Consider the following 22,243-nt stretch of genomic DNA (forward strand, 5'->3'; position numbering starts at 1 on the left):
GACATTCTTCTCATCCTTTCTCTCTCTCTCTCTCACTCTCTCTCTCTCTCTTTCTCTCTTTCCTCGGGTTTTACAGCTTAACGGTTGGCGTTTCCGCTTATAACCGTCCAATCGCGATTCAGCCACGGTCCGTGAGAGAGCGGAGAGAGAACGTGTGTATCCTGTCCCTCGAGGAAAAGGATCGATCGAGGGATCGGAATGCTGAGAGGGGTGGCGCGCGCGAGCGTCGCCGCGATGGCTGGCTCGCCTCCAAATCGCTTTAATTTCGTTTACGCGACAACCAAAGCGAAGGAGACGAACAGAGAACAAGAGAGAGAGAGAGAGAGAGAAACGGAGAGAGAGGCTCTCTCGCGTGCACACGGTGACAAAAGAATCTAGGTGGGTTGCTAGAGAAAGCTTCGACTTTCCTCTAGCCGTTTCCCTTTCCCCCCTTTTTTCTGCCCCTCCTGTCGTTGAGACGCGATGGAATTGCTGGATTACTCTGTTAGATTAGGTGAAAAATGGTTCAACTTCAATTCACTATATTCAGCTGTAGGCTATTAATTTATGATTAACCCTCCGTCGGTATTGTGGGTCGCCGGAAATTTCATTGTTCGGTCTCTCGAATTTCTATCATTTACTGCAAACAGCTCGGCCAAAGTTTCACAGTACATTAAATTACAGACCATAGTAAGTAGCTCGGAATTTTGTCAGATTTTTTCAACACTTGAAACAGCAAAAAAAAAAAAAAAAAAATCAGAGAACGAAAGACTCGTAACGCCGGTGGCGTTAGTAAATAATTGTATTGCCGGCGGAGCGTTAAATATTTATTCGATCACGCAATATGGATTACTCGAAATTATTCGAAAGTTAGTCGAAGAGATTCGAAAAAAAATCGATGAATTCGACACAAAAGGTCTCGCGAATCTCAAACAAAATGGTGCAGCACACGTCTGAAATACCAGCCTCACGAGCATACATTGCGCTTAAACTTTCCTTAAATATCGCTACAAACTTTCCCAACGATCCAATATTATTGTTCACCACAAGAACGGACCGGATATCGAGTAACGGGGTGCTGAGGAGGGAGGGTATCGGTGTCTAAACCTGGCTTGGCTTCGTGCTAATTAATTTCTCGTTAACGAAGTCACGGCGTGCTCCCTTCTTTAAACATAATCGAGCCAAGACGTCGGGTAAGTTCGTTAGAAATATAGGATAAGCTTGACGAAGTAATAAAGGGTTGGTTGGTCGTGGTCGGTAATTGTGGATTCGTCTGAAGGGTGGTGAAACAGAGGTGGTTAACGATTAAGGTGGGAGAAGTTGTAGATTATACACACGTGCAACGCCGGTGACGGGAATCGTTTTCAGCGAATGTACCTAATGTTTCGCGACGATCGACGCGAGTGAATAAATAAATAATCTTCTGTAAATTTTCTCGACTTGACTTCCTCTCACAATCGAAAAGAAGAAACTATCGAAATATTTATCAAGTCACGGTCTAGAATTGCAGAATTCACTTTTTTTTTTACAACTGTACGTATAATTTCGCGTCGAATGAAATAATCAGGCAATTTCTCATTTATAGCGTATTATCAGAGTAAAACCGTAAACGGTGGTGATTCGTCACCCGTTTCCCTAATAACGTTAGTTCAATGTTGCAAAACTGTTAAAAATAACACTTCACGGGAATTAGTCGGATATCCTTCGTTTTTTAATTCGAAATTTACGCCCGAGTATAAATACGATTTCGCGATCCTCTGTTTTACGGTTTTGCTGATAATTTCGGGGCAAGTCTTCCGAATGGAAATTGCAATAATTACCGTGATGCGGCATTTCCATTAAATTTACCTGCATCAAAACCGCACGAATATCACAAAATGTCATAATTAATGAGATACATCGAGACCTCTGAAAGAACAACCCCCTCGCTGCCGAATTTGCTACGAATCGAATAATCAACACGATCCATCCAAATGTACACGAAACCGTACAAATCCAGCGGCGATCAAATACACAACGAGGACACACCACGGCCAACCGCACGGAAGGCTTGTTCTCTCCCGCTAATCCTCGGTGCCTTAATTCCCGAAATCCAGCAATCTTCGCCGGGCGACGGTTCCGCGGGCGATTTTTTCCGCGATTCCTCTCTATTTCAACGAGAACAGTTTTCAAACGATCGAGCAGCGCACAAGCTACGTAGGGCAACTTCTGAAAGTCGTTGGTACGATTGAAATAGAAAATAATTCAAAAGTGTAAAATAACAGGTCTTTTGTGATATACTCGGGCTACTTTCGTTTCTCGATATTTATTACACACAACTGTACTGTTAATATAGTATACACTTTATAAATTTTTTTTTTTTTCTTTTATATGGTGGTTTAGAGCCGCATCGACTACCAGGTCTTCAGCGACACTTTATAAATTCTTTGCAAGATATTGTTTGGTTTTCTCAGTTAAATATTTCTTCGCCAAGATATTTATCTTTTCAAATAAATGTTTTTCCTTAACGATCGAGGCTGAATCTGCGCATAAAAATTCGCAGCGCGATCGTCACTTTTTCTCCCCCGTTGCTCGGCGTTTTTCCTCGGTTTCTTTTCCTTTCGCTTAAAACCGCCCCTTCCTCGCTGTACCGCGATTACCAGAACATCCTGGAACCAACCATTCTACCTCCACCAACCGCCTAATCTGCTCCCAAAGAAACTTCCGGCGGATTACCCGCGCTCCATAATTCAATGCGACTCGATGTTAAAAGGACCGTGACCCGTTCGCGGAGAGATTCGTATTGATATTTCCCTTGCTGATACGCCGGATCGATCGTATCGCGGGAGGACGACGCTCGTGTTCCATGCTCGTTCCCCCTTTTCATTATTATTGCGCCATAAGTGTCTCTTTTCATCCTGGTAAAATCTTTGAGCCGTAGTCTCGTCCGTTCTGTATCGGATTCGAGGCACGACGAACGCATTTATCAAGCTGCACGCGTTACGTCGTTGCCCCGGGGAAGAGAAGGAGAAAGTCTGATCCACCAGGGGAGTTGAGGGGAGGGCGGGTTAAAAAGAAAAATTCTCAGAGGGAAGAAGAAGAAGAAGAAGAAGAAGGGTGGAGGAAAAGGCGGAGAAAGTGGTGGTGCGCGGGGTGGTAATCGGCGTGGCTTGATGGAGGTAACGAGGCCAGTCGAAGGCAAGAGGAATCGGGAGAATGAAAATGAGACGAGAGTGAAAGTCTCGCGAAGGGTTGAGATTTGGAAAACGAGGGGCCGCCACGGGAAAGGGAGTGGAATTATGGCGAATGAAATATGGCGGGTCGAGGCGATGGGGACGCGCAGACGTAACGATGCGGCAGCGAGGCAAGGGCAACTTGAAAGGGAGTAAGACGATTATAAAAGAATTAAACTGTTTCGCCATTAGGTCATCTCGCGAGCGGCGTCCAGCTTTTTCTTTTCTTACGAGGAATTTAATATAATGGATGTTATCGCGATGAAAGAATGGGAAATTCAGTAAGGAAAAAAAAATATATATATAGTTATTCCAATACTTGGTGGTAGAAAATTCTTTTCATCGGTCCATCAATCGAAAAAGCAAACGGAGGCCGCAGAAATTACGAAAGAAAAAAAAAAAAAAAAAAGAAGAAATTCTACACCAAAGTCAAAAAAGATATTAAAATAGCGGGGAAACCGGCGAAAAAGTGGAAAAAGAAATCGTGGAAACAATGGAAAAGTGAATTAGCAGAGAGCAAACGAGTGGGTGGACGTTGTTCGCGAGGCTGTAACGAGCAAAAGAGAGATGAACACAGAGAGGAGAGGAGAGGAGAGGAGAGGGAAGGAGATGGCAAATAGCAGTTGTTCGGAGGAAAAAGACGACCGACGCGTGGGACGCAGTCTATTCGATGCGTGTTCTCACACGTACACGAAGCTTCGTGTCCCTAGAGGCGCGTTGGCTAAATGTCACACACGTGTTCCCTCGATCGCGCGCGCCGCTCGCCGCTTTTCACCAGCCGCATTCGGCGATTCGTCGTCTCGCATGGAATCTTACGAGCCAGTTACGAGTGCCAACTGGAATTCGCACGATCCAAATTCGCTTTTAAAACACGCGCGACAACAGGCCCGGTTCTAATCAAAATGCTTCTGACTATTTTTCATCGGCTATTAACATTTTGGGCGGCAAATTGTGAATTACAAATCGTGATCGTTATTTATAAAATTGCAAATTTCGTTGATCGTTGCTCCGAATCAATCTACGTCAGATCATCTACAGTACGAACAGTAAATTGGACATTGTTAAAATACCTTATCGACGAGGTCAATTTCCTGTCGCTAAAGTGAGAAGAAAATATACGTGCTAATTTTTTGCTTAATAGAGAAAAAAGTTAAACTTTGTGAAAAAATAAAACGTGTATATTTCATAATATCACTATCAGTTCCGACATCCTTCGTTGTTTCCGTGTTTCCACTTGTTTGATGCCATATTTTTAAAATTTTGTAAACGTTTACAACAACAAATATTACGCTTATTTTATCACTTTTGTATGCGTATACTAAAATCTTAACTGCAACAGAGGTAAAATATGGCTATGGTTACTGCGGACGACTAATGACCTGTGAAATGGCGTCATTCGTATAATAAATAAAGTATTAAGAAACATCTGAATTACTTCAAACACCGCGGACACATGAAGATCCAAAAATTTAAAGATTCGGAGACACAGTCGAGCATCGAATCGCCGAGCACGTTCGAAATCACGGAGTCGCTAACCGCAGTTCGTGCACGCTCGACGAAATAAAACGTTGGACGTTGAACATTCTGCTGTTTTGCTGGGACGAGGAGGAGCGACGGCTGTTCGCAGCCGTCACACGACGTCTCATCCGGTTCCTCGAACACGCCGTGTTTCTTTAACCAGAACGCGTAACGACGCGCCGCAGTTATCCTCGCAGACGAGGCAAAGGAGAACGAAAGAGAGAGAGAGAGAGAGAGAGAGAGAGAGAGAGAGAGAGAGAGACGCGCACGTACAGGCATGTACCAGGCGTACAGGAAGAAAACGGAACACTTTGAAACGAAAACTCTGGCGCATGCAGCGCGAGCGAGTTTGCATCGATCGCTCGGAGATAAAAGCGGCGTGTATCAGAGAGCGCAGTGAAATTAGAAACTGGCGACGAGAGTGGAAAACCGAGGGGGGGGGGGGGGGTTGAGCTCGTCGGGAGCGCGGAAGGAACCTATTTCTTTCCACCCCTTTCCACCCACACGCGAGTCTCGTTCGGCCGCGTTCCTCTCCGGCTAACAGGATTTCGTCCCGCGAGCTTCTTGGGAAATCTAACGCGACGCGTGTCCGCGTGCTTCGTCACGCCGCGTAACGGGGATGACACGGAGCGTAGACGTTATTTTATATTTTTTTTAGTCAAGAGCCTTCAAAAGCCTTAACCTCTTGCGCTGGAACAACGTGCCACACACGTCCGAAAAATTTTTTGTTCCAAAATTGCAACATTTTCTCAGTTTTAAGTATATTTAAGTATAACCAATAATAAATAAAACGAATAATAAATTTATTACTCCTCAATAATTTCTATCCAGCGATATCGTACCGACGAGTTCAAAAAGAAAGCGACGAATTATCGTATACGGTCTGGTCACTCGTTATGGTCCGCAATCAGTTACAAGTGGTTAAGTAGATCGTAATTGGACGGAAGAGGGAACGACCAGTTATGGAATTACAAAACTTAAAATAAATACTGAATGAAAACTCGGCAAGTTGAAGCAAACACGTCTGGCTAAAAATAGGAACAGCATAATTTTATAGAATAAAGTTCGAACAAAGTTTTATGTTCGACGTCACAGGATAGAACGCAGCGTTCAACGAGGACAAAATCTTAGTTTGTGCTCGATCGAATCAATTCCCGCCGTCTGAATCTACTTTTCCGAACATAAATTGTTATCCTATGAATGAAGTATCACAGGTAATGAACGAGAAGTGTCAATAAACTGCTATTGTACAAAGTGCCTATTCCCATTTGACGTATTCAAATAAATGCAATTGCTCACTCTCAAATTTATTGAAACAATGATTCTTCGATAGAACCTGATAGCATTCGCTTCTTCGTTGATTGTGATTCGATCGATGGAACTCGGTTCGACAAACGAAAATTGATAATTAGGGAATATAAATAAGTACGCCGCGGTTTATAAGACACTTAGTAATAAAGATTCTCTCCATATACCAGGCATAAAGTTTTCCTCCGCATGAAATGGGGTAGCAAAAGAGTAATAGGTATATATATATATGTATACATGTGAAGTTCTTGAGGAAGAGAGAATACCTTGCGAAAGTTGGTACACATATACTATACCCCATCGTTGGAACACACCGTGGAAACAAATATGCTCAAGTAACTCCAGAACAAACGTTTCTTCCCCTTTCGAATCTTACAAATTGGAGCAAACTTGACGCTCCAATTGCTTTACATGCGTACGAACGGCTCGAGGAACGCTTGAAAAATGATCAACGCGACGGAAAACTCGCGAAAATGAAAAGTCATTGAAAACGTGGCACTGAAACGAACGATTCAACCTCTTGCGCTGGAACGACGTGCCACGCACGTCGAGAATTTTCTGTTTCAAAGCTGTAACATTTTCTCAGTTTTAAATATATTTAAGTAAAACAAAACAGGCAAAACGAATAATAAATTTATTACTTCTCAATAATTTCTATCCAGTGATATCGTACCGACGAGTTCAAGAAAGAAAAGCGACGAATTATTGTATACGGTCTGGTCACTCGTTATGGTCCGCAGTCAGTTGCCAGCGCAAGTGGTTAACGTCCACCGACATGGATTTCGATAACGCTGCGTGCTACTCGGCAGTTTAATACTTCCGTGAATGCACAAACGTGCGTATCGCGTCACTGGACAGACATAAAGCTGTCGAATGCGTGTGGTGTCGCAGGTGCAAAATCGTAACGACGCGACGTTGTATCCCACGTCAGCTTGCCCTAAAACGGAACGATGAATTGGACTCGGCGCGAGTTACAAAATCTTCAATTTGGGACAGTTGAAACGAGTGATTGAAACACGACAATTTCGACTCAACAACCAAGAATCCAGCATTTGATCAATGAGACATCACAGATCGAAATATCTAGCCTGACGAGCAAACGTCCGAATAACTTTCTGCGAATAACTTTGCATGTTGCGTTATATCTCTCACAGATTGTGAATGAGAACCACCCCAATTTTCCGCGAGAGTCTACGTCCTTCAAAACCTGTGTCCGACAAAATCCTCGTGTTTCGTGCTGCTAAAAAAGGCTTCCGCCTCCTCGTTCCCGAAGCTCGTTCTCAACGACGAACAACGGCGGATAAGAAGCAAACTTGACGAAAGAAGAGAAAGGCAGCCGGAGGAGAGAAGACGCGAGGGCAAGAGCGAACCAGCGGAAAAAGAAGAAGAGAGGAGAGGAGAGGAGAGGAGAGGAGAGCACGGTGTAGAATAGAAACGAGGAGGCGAGCCGGTGGTGTCGGGCACGGCGCGTATCCCGGAGGGTAGGTTCAAACGAAAACTCCGCCGCGTCCAACGAGTTTGTATCAAGCGTAGGAGGCAAAAGCGCGAGCCAGGCTGCTGAGGGTCGAACGAACCTCCGCGAGGCTCGTAGCTTTCACGGTGGAGAGAGAGAGAGTCCGAGGTAGGATGCTGGAAAACCGTTGAGCACAGAAGGGGACAGCGTGGAGAAAGACAGGAGTAGAGAAGGATGGATACGGGGAGCAGCAGCGAGACTCGGCGTGTAGGAGAGGTACTGTGGGATCGGGAGAAAGAAAGAGAGAACGGAAGAGAGTCAGGACCGAGGTCAGAGAGAGAGAGAGAGAGAGAGAGAGAGAGAGAGAGAAAGAGGGAGTGAGATTCTCTCGTCTCGTAGCAGAGCGCGATGCTGCTGCTTGCTGCAGAACGAGCCTGGGACGAGGGAAACGAGGGACTCTGTTGAAGGGAGGGGAAACTGCCGCAGACCGAGGCCATGGTAGGCGAGGTGAGGTGGCAATCAATAAATATACAGAGAACCGGCAGGGAGAGAGAGAGAGAGAGAGAAAGAGAGAGAGAGAGTGGTAGATCGAGCCACGAAGAGGCAGCGAGGGAAAGAGAAAAAGATAGAGGGTGAAAGAGAAGGGTGGAGAGAAGCGCTCGTCGCGTCTGTCCGACCGTCGGTCCGTTCTTGCGTCCCCAAAGCCCTCACGAATCTAACCGACGCTCGCTCTCTCGTTACAGAGAGAGAGAAAGAGAGGGAGACAGAGAGAGAGAGAGAGAGAAAGCGGGACAGGGATACGATGGAACGAGACTAGAGGAGAAAGGGGGATACACGGGAGAGAAGGCTCCAGAGAGAGGTTTTGCTTGAAAAGACAGGAGCAACCGAGCAAACAGAGAGAAAGAAAGAGAGAGATGGGATGCAGGGATGCGAGAAGAGGTCCACAAAACGCGAGGAGGGACGACGTCGGGTCGCGGAGGTGAGGCAACGAAATAAACGGAATCCCATCCAACGCGATGGAACTAGGGATAGAGAAACGGGTCTGCTAAAAGGACGCACCAACGCCACTCTTTGACAAATTCCAAACTTGCTCGTAGTTTGCGATGTCGACGGAATTTTTTTTCGGACGAGCAGTCTGAGAACCGTTTGAACGGTCGTCGAATGATTATGAATACGTTCGCTCTTGTAACACGAAGATCTTACGACTACACACGTGCGAGAGCGAGTCGCTTAGGTTGACCGAGAGGAAGCGGCGAGAATTAAAAAACGTTGTCATTGAAATTAAAACGTTGAAACTTTCATTTTCACGCGTCAAGACGACAGATACGTCGAAACGTGAGAACTCAGATACTATAGCCAAGTTAACGGAACTCAATTGGCGAGTAAAAGTCTGACTGAATGCGATATTTCGTTAACTACCCGCTCGACAGCCTCTCTGACGAGTATATTTTAGGTTACTGCTTTTTTCTGGTGGTTTAATTGAAAGGGGATCGGTAACCGGTATTCGAAACGAGTGAAATCTTCCTGGCATCGCGATCTATGGTTAACGTCCGGTAGCTAGACGATCCGTGTATAACGGTATACGTATCGTGGCAGCGCGACTGCAATTCGAGTCACGACGAAGACTCGATAATTAACGTAGTGGAGCGAGTGGCGAACGTAGCGTTGGTGCTGATCGATTCGAATGGAGCAAACGGACCGTGAAAGAAAACGCTGGGGAAAGGTATTGATTGCTGCTGTACGAAAAGTCGCGACGCCCTGTGCTCCAACTTCTGGCTACGATCGCTGGCTGACTTCCGGTCGAACTGCTCTTCCTTTCTCAGAGGCTTTCTCGCTGAGACAACGTGTCTTTAAGTTTTCTCGTGGGAAAAGTAACTGCTAAATGAATCGTCTGGATCGTGTTGCAAGTGTCATCGTGATGTAGACGATTCAGCGATTCATTTTCACTAGTTTGCTCGTTAAAGGATCGTTCGGACGAGAATTGTAAAACTATGTTTCAACGATACTGCGCGTGCACGATGTGCGGCAAGTTTCTTCTTGTTCGCAATGCGATCGATCGTCGAAATTTTCTCTTTCTCTCTCTATCTCTCGGAAACCGATCAGATAAGACCCTGATGCGTAACCGGTTAACGAAGCACAACTGTAACGCGTATTCGACAAAGCATATCCCGCAAACGATGCTCCCGATAATTTTCCCCATGACCCGAAGCGACACCATTTTGTCCGATCGATATGGTGTCATCCTCTGACCCCTGAACCGACACGGATACCGCCAGAAAGCGCAAGTTACCATCGCACGTTCTAAGCTAGATCGGCGAGATTTTCGAAAGAAGTACGAAGAGCAGGAGACTTTTCATCCTTAACCACGTTCCAGTGTCACTGGCACGCGGATTTTTTGTTTAAAAAAACGTGTGACAGATAGTACCGTGCAGCGCGATAAAAGTCGATTGAGTAGAAATTGCCTACGTAAGCACAAGTGATTTAGGTTTAATTGAAAAGAAAGTAATTAGGAGACTGATATGACTGACGACGATATGACGCTATAATCGAAACCGAGAGCATTGTACAGGATGGGCCAGAAGTTCCCACCTATTTTTCTTTTTTTTTTTTTCTTTAACAAAACATCAAAATATAAGAAAAAATTAATTTTAAATTATTGAATTAGTGTATTTTAATGTGTGAACAAAATTTTTTTTTTAATATATAATAAAACTACGGATTTAGTTTGGTAGGAAGTGATTTTTGACCAATTCTGTAGATTGAACACCGCGACCAAACGCTGTGGCACCATTCGACACGGAATCTGAACAGCGCGATCGCGCTGCGTGGCACTGAAATGGTCAAAAACGATCCACTGCGTGAGAATTGAAGTTTAATATCGCAGACAACGCCATATCATCATAGACAACATCGTTTGCAACAAATATTGCAACCGATATCTCAAACGCGTCGTGGTGGAATTTCACCCGCAGTAGCGCGCAAAAAATGTGAAGGTAAAAAAATGGGCCGATATTTAATTAAACTTCTCGAAGCGAACGAAGCTCGTACGTTTGAACGTTTCCAAAAGGTCAGACTCCCCGATCACGGGGGTGAAATCAGATAGTCACAATGTCTGCCTTAATTAGTTAATAGCACGTAGAAACGTGAGATTAAGCGAGGTTATCAAGACGAGCTCTCAAAGAGTACGTAACCATGGACACACTCGAGGAGTAAGAAAATGAGCTGGAAAAGTGAACGCTCGAAATGAAATTATGGCGCTCGGGCCAGTGTCGAAGTCGCCAGTGTATGAAGAGTGTCTTCCAGCCGAGGTGTGTCGACGACCGAGGTGGATTCGAAAGAAGAAAAAAAAGGAGAACAACGCGAGAAGGATCCTCGAATCGGGGAGAAAAGGCTAACCGCCGAGAGAGAGAGAGAGAGAGAGAGAGAGAGAGAGAGAGAGAGAGAGAGAGAGAGAGAGAGAGAGAGAGAGAGAGAGAGAGAGAGAGAGAGAGAGAGTGTAGAAGGGCTTGATCGCAAACGTGCAAGTAGTGCTAATTAAAGTAAGTGGCCGAACAGGCCTCTCCTTCCTCAAGAACGCGTTATATATACATATATAAAAAGGAGTGTGTATATATATGTATGTGTATATATATATATATATATATATAAAATACGAAGGCTGATTCGGCTCCTTTGGAAAAAATGGCGTTAGAAGGGGTCTTGGGGCGAGCGTGAACGGAAACGAGAGAGAACCGAGTGAAGGAAAAAAAAGGAAAAAAAAAAAAAGAAAAACGAAAAGAAAGAAAAAATAACGCAGCCACGAAGGAATATCCGTTTTGCTCAAGTAACGTGCGAGCATGATACACGGGGAACCCATACGAGACTCGTACGGGGGTTTAAACTCCAAGTCGGCAACTTTGCAACTGATGAAACACGTTGCGCGATCGAAATTACAACGGAGATCATTTTACGTAACAACTGCTATTCTCGATTTGGTATTGTACGAATGTTTCTTAACCCCTTAGCTGTGAATCACTGTGAGTATTCACGCCGTGCGGAAAAAGTAATTACAACTTGTTACTCGCGCGAAAACGAAACGTATTTGTAAATTTTAGACATTTTAGAATATTTTGAGACTAGACTTACATCGTTTCTAAGTATTTTCTTGCTATGAATATTAATTATTAACATTATTTATATCATCGATTATTAATTATCATGTTATTAATTATTAATTATTAACATTATTAATTATTAATATTACTATGTTAATTAAGTTAAACAATAGACTTACTGATTTTTCAAAAAAAAAAAAAAAAAAACTAATGTTACTTCCTTATAATTTAATTCAATTCAGCTGCATATACATATATATGTATGTACTTTATGTTTGACAAGTATGATCGTCATCGTTCCAATGTCGTTCCGTAGCGACACGATCTAGATGCAGAATTTTAAAAACGGCACCACAGCTAAGATGTTAAGTATTTCTTCGCACAAATCACGATCGAAAATAGGTGAGACAATCAAGACAGCGTTGAAAATCTCGAGAGACAACAAATTCGTTGACAGTCAATTAACAAACACTCCGATACGATGAAAAGCAATCGCTATCGAATTCTTTGAGTCATTCATGAAGATGAAGAACGAGTATACGGATTTCACTCTTGCGTTCAAATTTTCCACAGTTTTCTCTTACTGAAACCAATACAGAAAGAAAAAGGGAGAGTTGAACGATCTCGGTGGTTGTTCAAGGTCTGAAACTTGGGGAAATAACGTCTGTGGAAATTCGTTCTCAACTCCCTGTTTCGTACAACGGCCGTTTACGTTTTCCTCGATGTGAAACTTGCAGATGCTTGCATCGAATGACCATGTATACATACACGGTTGTGTTGTTATCGCGTCGGTGAATCAGTGTACGCGCTGGTTCACACGATCGATATCCGAAAATTACTCGGAAATCTGGACGATTACCTCGAGCTTGATTCCGCGAAAACGTCTCTTTCATGGCGAAAGTTTCTCTTTTATCGATCATCGTGCGAGGAAATTTCAATACAGCAGGTTTAGAATAACGCAGCCTGTACGGAAGATTGAGAAAGAAGTTGAACAACTTTGAACCTTGAAACGCAGTGAGATTCGTTTCTTAAAATCAGCGGGTATACTCGAGATTCCGAGACCTCGAACTTGGAACGTACGTACGTACGCATCGTGCACGTGGTGTTTGAATGACTGAATGACGAATAGTTGAAGGTTCGTTGAATCAATTTTTGAACTGCATCGACGAAGTGTATGTCTTCTGTATAAACGAACCTGTTGATAAATTTTCGCACACCACGGTACGGTTGGCGATCGGCGACAATTAAGAAAAAAAAGAAGAAAGATATTTATACGTATATTATCGACCGTGCGGCGTGCACAGCACGTACATACATCGTTCGAATTTCAACACGTCCCGGAATTCCACTCTAATGTAATTAGCTTGTCTATTGCTGGTCTATCGATCTGGCAGGACGCGCGTGTCAATTAAGCACCTCGGATCGAGAAGCGCCGCCGATGTTAGCCTGGTAACGCGTGTGTTGGTGCTCCTGTACGCAACTACTGACACTCGATAGTATGACCAGTGGAAACATACACGGAAATACACACGGCAGAAGAGAGAAAAAGAGAGAGAGAGAGAGAGAGAGAGAGTAAAGGAGAAAAGGAGAAGAGGCAGAGAAAGAAAAGGAAACAGGGAGAAACGGTGGTAGAAAAATTGGCTTACCGCCGAAGAGAGCAGTCGGATCGAGCAACGGATTGGCCTGGTCCGCCTGGAGTTTCTCGGAGGCGGAGGTGGCGCCTGGAGTCGCCGTGGCCGCCGCTTCGCCTCCGCCACCTCCACCGCCCCCGCCACCTCCGCCCGATGCGGAGTTCTCCTTCTCCATGCCAGTCCCCTGAAAACGAGCATCAGCGTTTCGTTAGAACCGTTAACTTCGTACCAGTCGCCTTGCCTCGCCTTGCCTCGCGGGTCGTTTCCTCGCCGGGTAGACGCCCGCCAGAGAATAATAACAGGGATGGGGCGAACAGGATGAAGGAACGTTTGAACATTTTTGCCGTGAAAGCTGACGGTGGCTCCTGACAACGACGGGAACTTTTGTCGCGGAACGATAAACGATTTGTGATTTAACGCTAGAACTACCATTAGGTTGAAGCATAAAATTTCCATACCATAGACATTAAAGTCTAGAAAGGGGGGAGGAAAAAAATAGATAAACTTTATAACACGAGCTTTCATTTATATATTCCAAAAAATTATCAAAATACATTTATAAAATATTTAATAAAAATTAGAAATTTTGACCACTTTGGTGGCTCTAGTGTCAAGTCGGACTCGAGGAGGTAGTAATTTAATTGGAAAATGCAAATTTCATATGAGCACAGCACACGTTGAGGTGGCATGATTTAAACAGAGGTTATCGAGTAGCATAAAAATTCACAGTAGGTGTTGCAATTTATATTATTCAGTAGTTGAGGTTTCAGTTCGTTGAGAGTGACGTTATTCGCAAGGAATTTCAATTTTCCGCGCGATTTGTGCTTAGGCAACGTCGAAGGGGGTTTTCAATGAGACATTTATCTATGTTTACACATGTACACAACGAGCGAGGGAGTAATTGATGAATGAAAAGTTGATAACAGTAAGGCTGGTAGTAACGGAACAATAGTACTACACGTTTCCCTCTCATTGTTCCCAAACCGCCGTGCAATCATCGCGAAGATTCTTTGCGGGCCTTGAACTTCCTCAAACGGCCAAATTGAGAGTGATCGAAATGTACACCCATATATCTGGATTAAAAATAAATTACTTGTGCAAAGTGTCAAACGCCAACAATTAATACCTTTTGGATGAATTAATTTCTGAAACACAGTACGCGCATACATATAACTATGTCTAAAGAAAAAAGAAAGAAAAAGAAAGAAACGCTGCAAGTTGACAATGTTTGAAAAAAAAAAAAAAAAAAAAAGAAAAACGTCGTGTCTGCGCAACGTCTGGATTCCAGCTAATTATGTTAATACGCCGACGCGGCGTCTCGAGACCCGCGAAACATTCTCTCTCTTTCTTACTCGTTCCCCCACTTTTCTATATTATATCGAAGAAAGAAGGTAAAAGTGGGGGATGATAAAAATTCAACGTTATTATTTCAGTCACGCGCATACGTAAGCACGTGTGTATGTGTGTGTGTGTGTGCTGGTATGTTCATTCGATGACTGTTTACCAGTCGAAGAAAGGCTTCCTCGAGCGCTTTAAATAAAGGTCGTTCTCCCCTCCATCGTTTCCCCTCCAGCGCTTCAATCAGCTGACTGGCACACTCCCCTCCCTCGCCGCCCAGCTGTTGTATAAATATACATCGTTACAACGTTGAGTCAGGTTAGGCTGGTGCTAGGCTAGACACCGCACCAGCCACTGGCACCGTTATTATCATACGCTGTTGCCTTACGTATAGTTGACGCGTATATTGCGCGCTCTACACCAGCAAACATATTTACTTACATACACACACACACACACACACATATATACGTACATCTTACATACGCTCCTCTCTCTCTTCTCAACACAGTATTCACCCACTATCGCGCGGAAAAGAAAAAAAAAAATTATGTCGCACTATTGTCGCAGTTTATACGATTTTATATCGCGGAAACGTATCGAGCAGGACATTTTTACAGCTCGACGGAATTTTTGCAAGACGCGATGATCTCGAATTTTTCGTCCGTAGCGAAGAAAATGCAGCTCGTGTTTATCTTTCCAAAGGCAGAGAAAAAGGTTTGCTTCTTCGAAGAGGGGAGTAACGAATTAGCGTGAAAATTGAAACAACGCGGGAGCATCGGAGAATAAATTTCCTCGACGGATGATCGAGGGGGAGAGGGTAGAGAATTCTCTTCGAGTCGACTCGAGACACGTCGCAGAAGAAAGTCCATCATACCGAGAAGCCTTTTATTCCCAATCGAAGGACGAAGCCGCGTGGAAGCCCCCGATCGCCGGAAATTGTCTTGGACCGGCTCGCTTTCTGCGTTCCAGGGATCGATACACGAGCGCTCTCTCGTAGCCTCTGACGTGTCCAAAATCGACTTGCAACCGTGTCATCGGCGATCGATGAACCCTCGACATTCGTCTAACTAAGACACGGCACTTGAATCGTTCCGGTTACGGAACACTCGGTCGATTGATTAACCCAATTCCCCGATACCGTGCAAAACAATTTCCAGTCGTCTTCAGCAATAATTCATGTTCGGAATAACTGTAAATCACGTATAATATGCACGCATGTGGATGGAGGCGCGACATCTATTGTTCTAATATTAAACTGCTTGCCTCGTATGTCAGTGCATGTACATGTGTATTAAGAAGGAGGCATTAAGAAGAAGGTCTAGAAAAAACAGTTGAAAGCCGGCGTGACTTATAGATCAACGAGGAAACTGATTGTGAGTTATAAAACCTCCTTAAAAATCAAATATCTTTGCCTTATAAAACAAAACCTAATTAACCAAATTAACAACAATTCACATTATTTTCGACACGTTGTTTCAATCCGAGCGAGTGTGGCTACTGTTACCGATAGCAACGAACGGAAATAAGCAAAGAAATGGAGAAGACATACTGACGAACACACGTTGTTATTATCCCAGTCGATCTCGTAAATTTCCAAAATCTGCGTTAAAGTCTCGAGTGCATTCCATCGCACCAAAAATACGTACCAAAGCTGCTGTTCCGAGCGCTTTCGACTTTCGTCGAAGGCAGAAACGCGATTAAACTCTAATTCGATTAGAGATCGTCTATCCGGCGTGGAACTCGTGACTCGAAGAAGAGCTACGCGCGAAAATAACCTGATAACGGGGCCATTGTTCGCCAGATCGAAAATATGGCACGGAAGGCAGAGAGAAAGACGGAGAGGAGGCTGCGGAGGCAGAGTGAAAGATGGCCGGCGACGAAACTTCCATACCTCGATTGTACGTGTTCAACCGGGCATGATACTTTCGGGATGGCAGCGAACCGCGACGTGACGATCACGAGTTGCTAAAAATTCGCCGCTCACAGGCCGCCACCGCGATATTCCCCGGATGCCTGTTTCCATGCGGGGAGGGAATACCGAAGTGACCGTGCAGGAGCGAGCGTCGAATTCCCGGTAGCCAAGGAATATCGAGAAACGAGTCCCCTTCTCCCCCTATCGCGACGACGCGACGCTCGCTCTGGCACTCCCGGTCTGCCTGCTCTGGAGAGGAGGCTGCCCGGTTTTCAGCCGCGCGAGCACTTCCAGACGCTGGTAAATTGGCGCAAGGAAGAAGAGCGGGCTGGGAGGAGGGGGGAGGCGAAAAGGTACGAGAGGAAGGAGAGAAAGAACGAAGAGACGAGGAAGAAAAAGAAGAAGGAAGTCTTCGGTCAACGAGAGAGAATCGAGAGACGGAGAGAAAGAGGCGGCCGTGAGGAGGGACGCTGAAGAGCCGGAGGTAGAGCTCGAGAACCATCGATTTCTTCGCTCGGCGTTACGCTCCTTCGACTGAGAAAAACTTGCCGCTCTCTCCGCTATGGCCGCGCGCGCGGCAACGAGAGAAATCCCTCCCTCCCTCCCGCCCCCCTCTTGGAAACGCTGTTATTAAGAGATACGCCGGGCGAGAGCGTTCGAAAAACTTCGGGATCGATATGCGGAAATAGCGTTGCTCGTCGAAGACAAAAACGACTCGCCGTGAGATCTCCGGCAAGATCTCGTGGACGCGCGACGAGTCGAGGCACGATACGATCAAGCTGTACAAGCTGTCGGTGGAAACGAAGGGAACGTAGAGACTTTTCGAAAGACGCGTCGGTCATAAAACACGCGCTTGCGAAATCTCAACAACGACCGATGGCACAGCGGACGGACAAGGCACCAATCACGATACGTCGTTAACCTAGATTCCAACTCTCCTTTCCGCGTGGCTCTCGACCACCAACGAAATCTTGAAACCACACGTGAACATCGGCATCACGAGGTTGCAAAATCCTTCAAAAACAAGGGGAACGAATTCCCGTAACGTTTAGCCGTTGTCTTGCAATTGCTCCAACATTTACAGTTATTATAAATATAATATATTACACGAATCACTCTGGAAAATGTCCAAGAAATGCAACGTGCAACTGTCAACCCCTTTAGAATCGAATTGATAGAATTTGCGAGAGAAACAGTTGGCTTGCGAGACAACTGTTAAGAAATAAAATTTCGTGTATTAAAGCGGATCGAAGGAATTAAAGTTGGGGCAAATATTTTTATTCGAACGCTCTCCGACCGACCCCTTGAAGAACGCGAGATGGAGGGTGGAAAAAGAAAAATGGAGGCCGCTGCGAACGCGACTGGGCCAGGGTGTAACAATAACATGGAAATGGGGGTACAGGGGACGTGGTGGTGTGTCTCGTATATCTTGTCGAACATTCTGTTCGCTACGCAGAGAGAGAAAGGCCCCTTTTTCTTTTTTCGCTCGAAAAGTTCATCGGTTATTGCCGCGCATAGTGACCCAGACACATCTATGGAACTTTCCCCGCCTCTCCCGGAGAAAAACTTCAACCCCTTTCTGTAATTGATCGCGCGCCACGTGTCGTATTTCATCTACAGTTTATAGAAACGATTTCGATCATTTCCTCGAATGAAACGACTCCTCAACGTAGTTCCTCAATGACCCAACTCTGTTTAGTTTCATTCATAGATCAAAAATTGTTAATTCGCACGAGAGTTGTGAGTAATTCAGATCGGGAAATTCCTGAAAGTCGCGGTACATTTCGGAACGATCCGTGCGTTGAAACGGAACAGAGAGTGTTCTTAATCATTTACAAATGGTTGATTTAAATTTATGCTCCGAGATCAGGATTATTCGCGAGGTAAGGTAATAAACGAGATTTTTATATTCAAAGTTTAACAGGACCGTCAAATGAAACATGGAATCAATCAGTACGGTAATGTCTGCTGTTTCGTGAAAGATTTCGTAGAAAATTTCCAGCGGTCGCACGCGTCAGGCGGTCGTAATTTTTAATTTTGATCCGCCGCAAAATCACCAGAAGATAAATCACACCGGGCGTGAATAACGAAGTTCGCGCGATACGGCTGACCCGCTCGCGCGCACGCATGAGAGAGAGAGAGAGAGAGAGAGAGAGAGAGAGAGAGAGAGAGAGGGTGATTTTATATCTCGGCTGAAATTTTACACGTTTGTTACGCGCCGGCACAATGAGAACTTTATTCGACAAAGAGAGAAATGAATTATTTACCGATCGACGCGCATGATAAAGTCCATCGCCGATTATTTGCATAATGATTTATATTTTAATTGTTAACTTTGATCGTTTAATCAAGACCGCGCGCGTATTTGTCCATCATCTCTATCCCTGCACTCCATTCACTCTCGCGTTCATAAATTTCTAAATATTTTTCGTTGAATAGATATCTCTCTTTCTCTCTCTCTCTTTTTTTTTACTCGTCTACTGGTCATTCGTCTTCGCTCTCGACTCTCGCGGTTGAAAAGTCGCGCTACAAAGAGCCGCGCGATGCAAAATCCACTGAGTTTCGAAAAACGAAACGAAGAATCCGGATGGCATGTAACTGACACGCAAATCAAACTACAATCAACGACGGGAGGTTGGGGGGGCGCAACAATTTCGGTAACGCGTGGTTCTCCATAAAAGTCGATCCCTATCCGAAAAAACGCCTCCAGGAAACGTCGATACGCGTTTATTTCGTTCATTCTTTTTTTTTTTTTTTTTTATTTTTTTTCCTCGATCCATTTCATATTTCGAACAACGGAACTGCGTTTCGTTGGAAAAAGCCTGCCACTGCGAAAAAATGTTTCTAATAATTGCTGGAAAAATCCGCAGAGGTCGGGGCGAGGGATGGGGGGAGGGGGGAGGGGGGGTCCGCGACCGATCAATCAATAACTGAGAACGATATTGTTTCGCGACGCTATCGATGCACACGCTAGTCGGATAGCTCGTCTGACGGCAGGTGACGTTGACAGGTGTCAATTTCGAGGTGACTGCTGTCAAGGAACGTTACCTTCTGTCATCGGCCGTTAAATTATGACCGTTTTCCCTACGCGAGTCTTTGCCGCGAGTTGAAACGCTCGTGTGTTCCCACACTTGTTTCAAGCATCCTCCTGCGTGCAAGTGCATACGTACGTACGTATGTACGTACACGGACGGGATATAGAAAAGCAGGCCAGGGGAGAAAAAAGGTAAATCGCGCAACTGGGGAAGGGAAACGCGTATCTGTTGACACGATATCGTTTCTCGATGGATCACGGATCAGCCGGGGCAGATCGGTGGATCTTTGTTTAACTATGGTCCTTCGACCAGGAAGGAAATGGCTTTAATTCGTCGGAAGACAGGAGAATCGGCGCGAGGTACGGAATTTTTAACCACTTGTGCTGGCAACTGATTGCGGACCATAACGAGTGACCAAGCCGTATACGATAATTCGTCGCTTTTCTTTCTGAACTCGTCGGTATGACATCACTAGATAGATATTATTGAGAAGTAATAAACTTATTATTTATTTTGCCTATTTTGTTTTACTTAAATATACTAACTGAGAAAGTATTACAATTTTGGAACAAGAAATTCTTGACGTGCCATGGCACGCCATTTCAGCGCAAGAGGTTAACAGTGTGATGAAATGATCGGAACAATAGTTGATAGTAAATATCAATGATAATTATGTCACGTATGGAGCAACTAAGATGTTTTAACCATAATTTCTCAGTGTATACCCCATGAAGAATTATATATCATTGCACATTATTTATAGAAGACACAGCGATTCTAAAGGCAGAAATTGAAACAGATAACGATGATTTCAAAGGATTATTATCTCAACATTCTGTACTGACCAACGTCCAAGAAAAGATTTCTAACCAATATTTTAATCCACCCAACTCTCAATTTACCGAAAACACGCAACGAAAACGGGACGACGGCTTAAAGGCAAGAAGGAAACTTGTCGTTATCCGTGGGTAACGAGTCATCTCTCGCACAGATGCCAGACAGCTTTGCCCCTCTACAGAGACATCGGCTCTGGTTCGATCAATTTCCACGCGGAGCGCAAAGAATTGCGCTTCCGCCGTCGAAGCTGCTGTCACCGGTCTCTGGTATCCTCTCTCTCTCTCTCTCTCTCTCTCTCTCTCTCTCTCTCTCTCTCCTCTCTCTCTGCCTGGTTGCCGCATCTGCGTCAATTACAGACGAACTTGGCCGGTTCTCCACAGAGGAGAAGGAGGAGAAGGAGGAGAAGGAGGAGGAGAACAACGAGAAACAAGAAACAGAGGAGATAGAGAGAAAGATAAAGAAGCAAATAGGGTATGAGTATGAGGGTAGTTGGAAGAGGTGGAGGAGAGAGGAGAGAGGAGAGGTTCGTTAGGATATACGTGGCAACGAGGACCACGGATCTTGATGGTTTCGCGTAGCTGAGGCGACGTTACGAGGTGCGTCGGTGTGCGGGGCCACAGAGAGAGAGAGAGAGAGAGAGAGAGAGAGAGGAGAGACCGGGCCGGCAAGAACGGCCAGAGGGACAGGGACGGATGAACGAAGCAGCGGAGAGGCAGAGGGTGACAGAGATGGAACGAAGGGTGGCGGTGAACGCTGGCGAACGAACGAGGCAACGGGACGAGGAGGGGGGCGCAGAAAAAGGGGGGAAAAAAAGAGACAGGTACGCGTAGAAGGAGAAATATACAGGCAACGCTCGGAGAGCACGGCGACCGGAGAGAGAATCCAGGGAGAGAAAAAGAGAGAACGAGAGATGTGGTCGCAGGAGGCGGTGGAAGTGGAGGAGGAGTAGCAATCAATACAGAGCCACCAGAGCAAAACCATCCCTCGACTTCTCTCTCTCTCTCTCTCTCTCACGCTCTCTCTATCTCATGTCCTTTTGCTCGTTGGTTCTATCTATATCTTTCTCCGTCCCTCTCGCGCGCGTTTCCTATCGCGGTCTCTCTATCTTTCTTCTTTAACCTCCGTCATCCCTCTGTCCCTGTTTCTCTCGCTCTGTGCACCCCTAACAGCCACGAATACGACGGTTATATGGATGCTATAGGGCATAGAGCGTCGCTAACAGGGACTTTCGTACGCTTCCACTCGGCTCGGTGTGTTGGCCCGGTCTCTTCTCTCTCTCTCTCTCTCTCTCTCTCTCTCTCTCTCTCTCTCTCTCTCTCTCTCTCTTCTGTGTGCATCGGTCGCGCTGTACACACCCGCGCGATCCGGTTCCGTCGAGAGCAGCCGCTTCTGCTGCTGCTGCTGCTGCTGTTGCCTGCTGCCACACGATTTCTCTCTCTCTCTCTCTCTCTCTCTCTCTCTCTCTCTCGGTGTGTGTGTGTATGCATCGACTCTCCTCTATGTGTGTATTGCTCGGGTTACCTGCGATTATGAGCGATCGTGCGTGCGCCAGCGGACCGGCCAGAGCTCGGAACGCGCGCCCGAACTACGCGGTTTGGATTTAGCTTGCAAAGAGCTGGGTTTCAGCGTTTCGACGAACAAGCTACACGTAGAGGGAAGGGGCTACACGATAAAGGGAAATAATTGGATTTTCCTTCTTCCATCCCCTTCCACCTCCCTCCCCCCCACCACCCACCCGCCGTTATCTCTTCAAAGAACCATCGTTTTCGTAGATTTAACCTCCCAACTGCTAACGCGAGGCCAGTTCCACCGAGAGTATTCTGCCACGAACGTGGACCCGCTGGTTATTTTGGCCTTTGGAATAACGCGCGACGCCAGATGCGTCATTAATTCTCAGTCGGGTCAAGCTTTTCATCGCGTTCT

At 45.4% G+C, this 22,243-nt stretch overlaps 1 protein-coding gene across 4 annotated transcripts in view; it reads right to left on the minus strand.

The window, feature by feature from the left end:
* Nucleotides 1-22,243, minus strand: part of LOC122535407 (bromodomain adjacent to zinc finger domain protein 2B) — a 93,345-nt gene that overhangs the window by 36,506 nt on the left and 34,596 nt on the right. For all 4 annotated transcript variants that reach the window (XM_043667116.1, XM_043667044.1, XM_043666962.1 and 1 more), the window contains one exon: nt 13,211-13,379. In XM_043667116.1, coding sequence (XP_043523051.1) covers nt 13,211-13,370 — 160 coding nt within the window. In that variant the 5' untranslated portion in view covers nt 13,371-13,379. The remainder of the gene's footprint in view (nt 1-13,210; nt 13,380-22,243) is intronic.

The sequence above is a fragment of the Frieseomelitta varia genome, unplaced genomic scaffold, assembly GCF_011392965.1.
Source record: "Frieseomelitta varia isolate USP_RPSP 00005682 unplaced genomic scaffold, Fvar_1.2 scaffold_1012, whole genome shotgun sequence".
Taxonomy (NCBI): domain Eukaryota; kingdom Metazoa; phylum Arthropoda; class Insecta; order Hymenoptera; family Apidae; genus Frieseomelitta; species Frieseomelitta varia.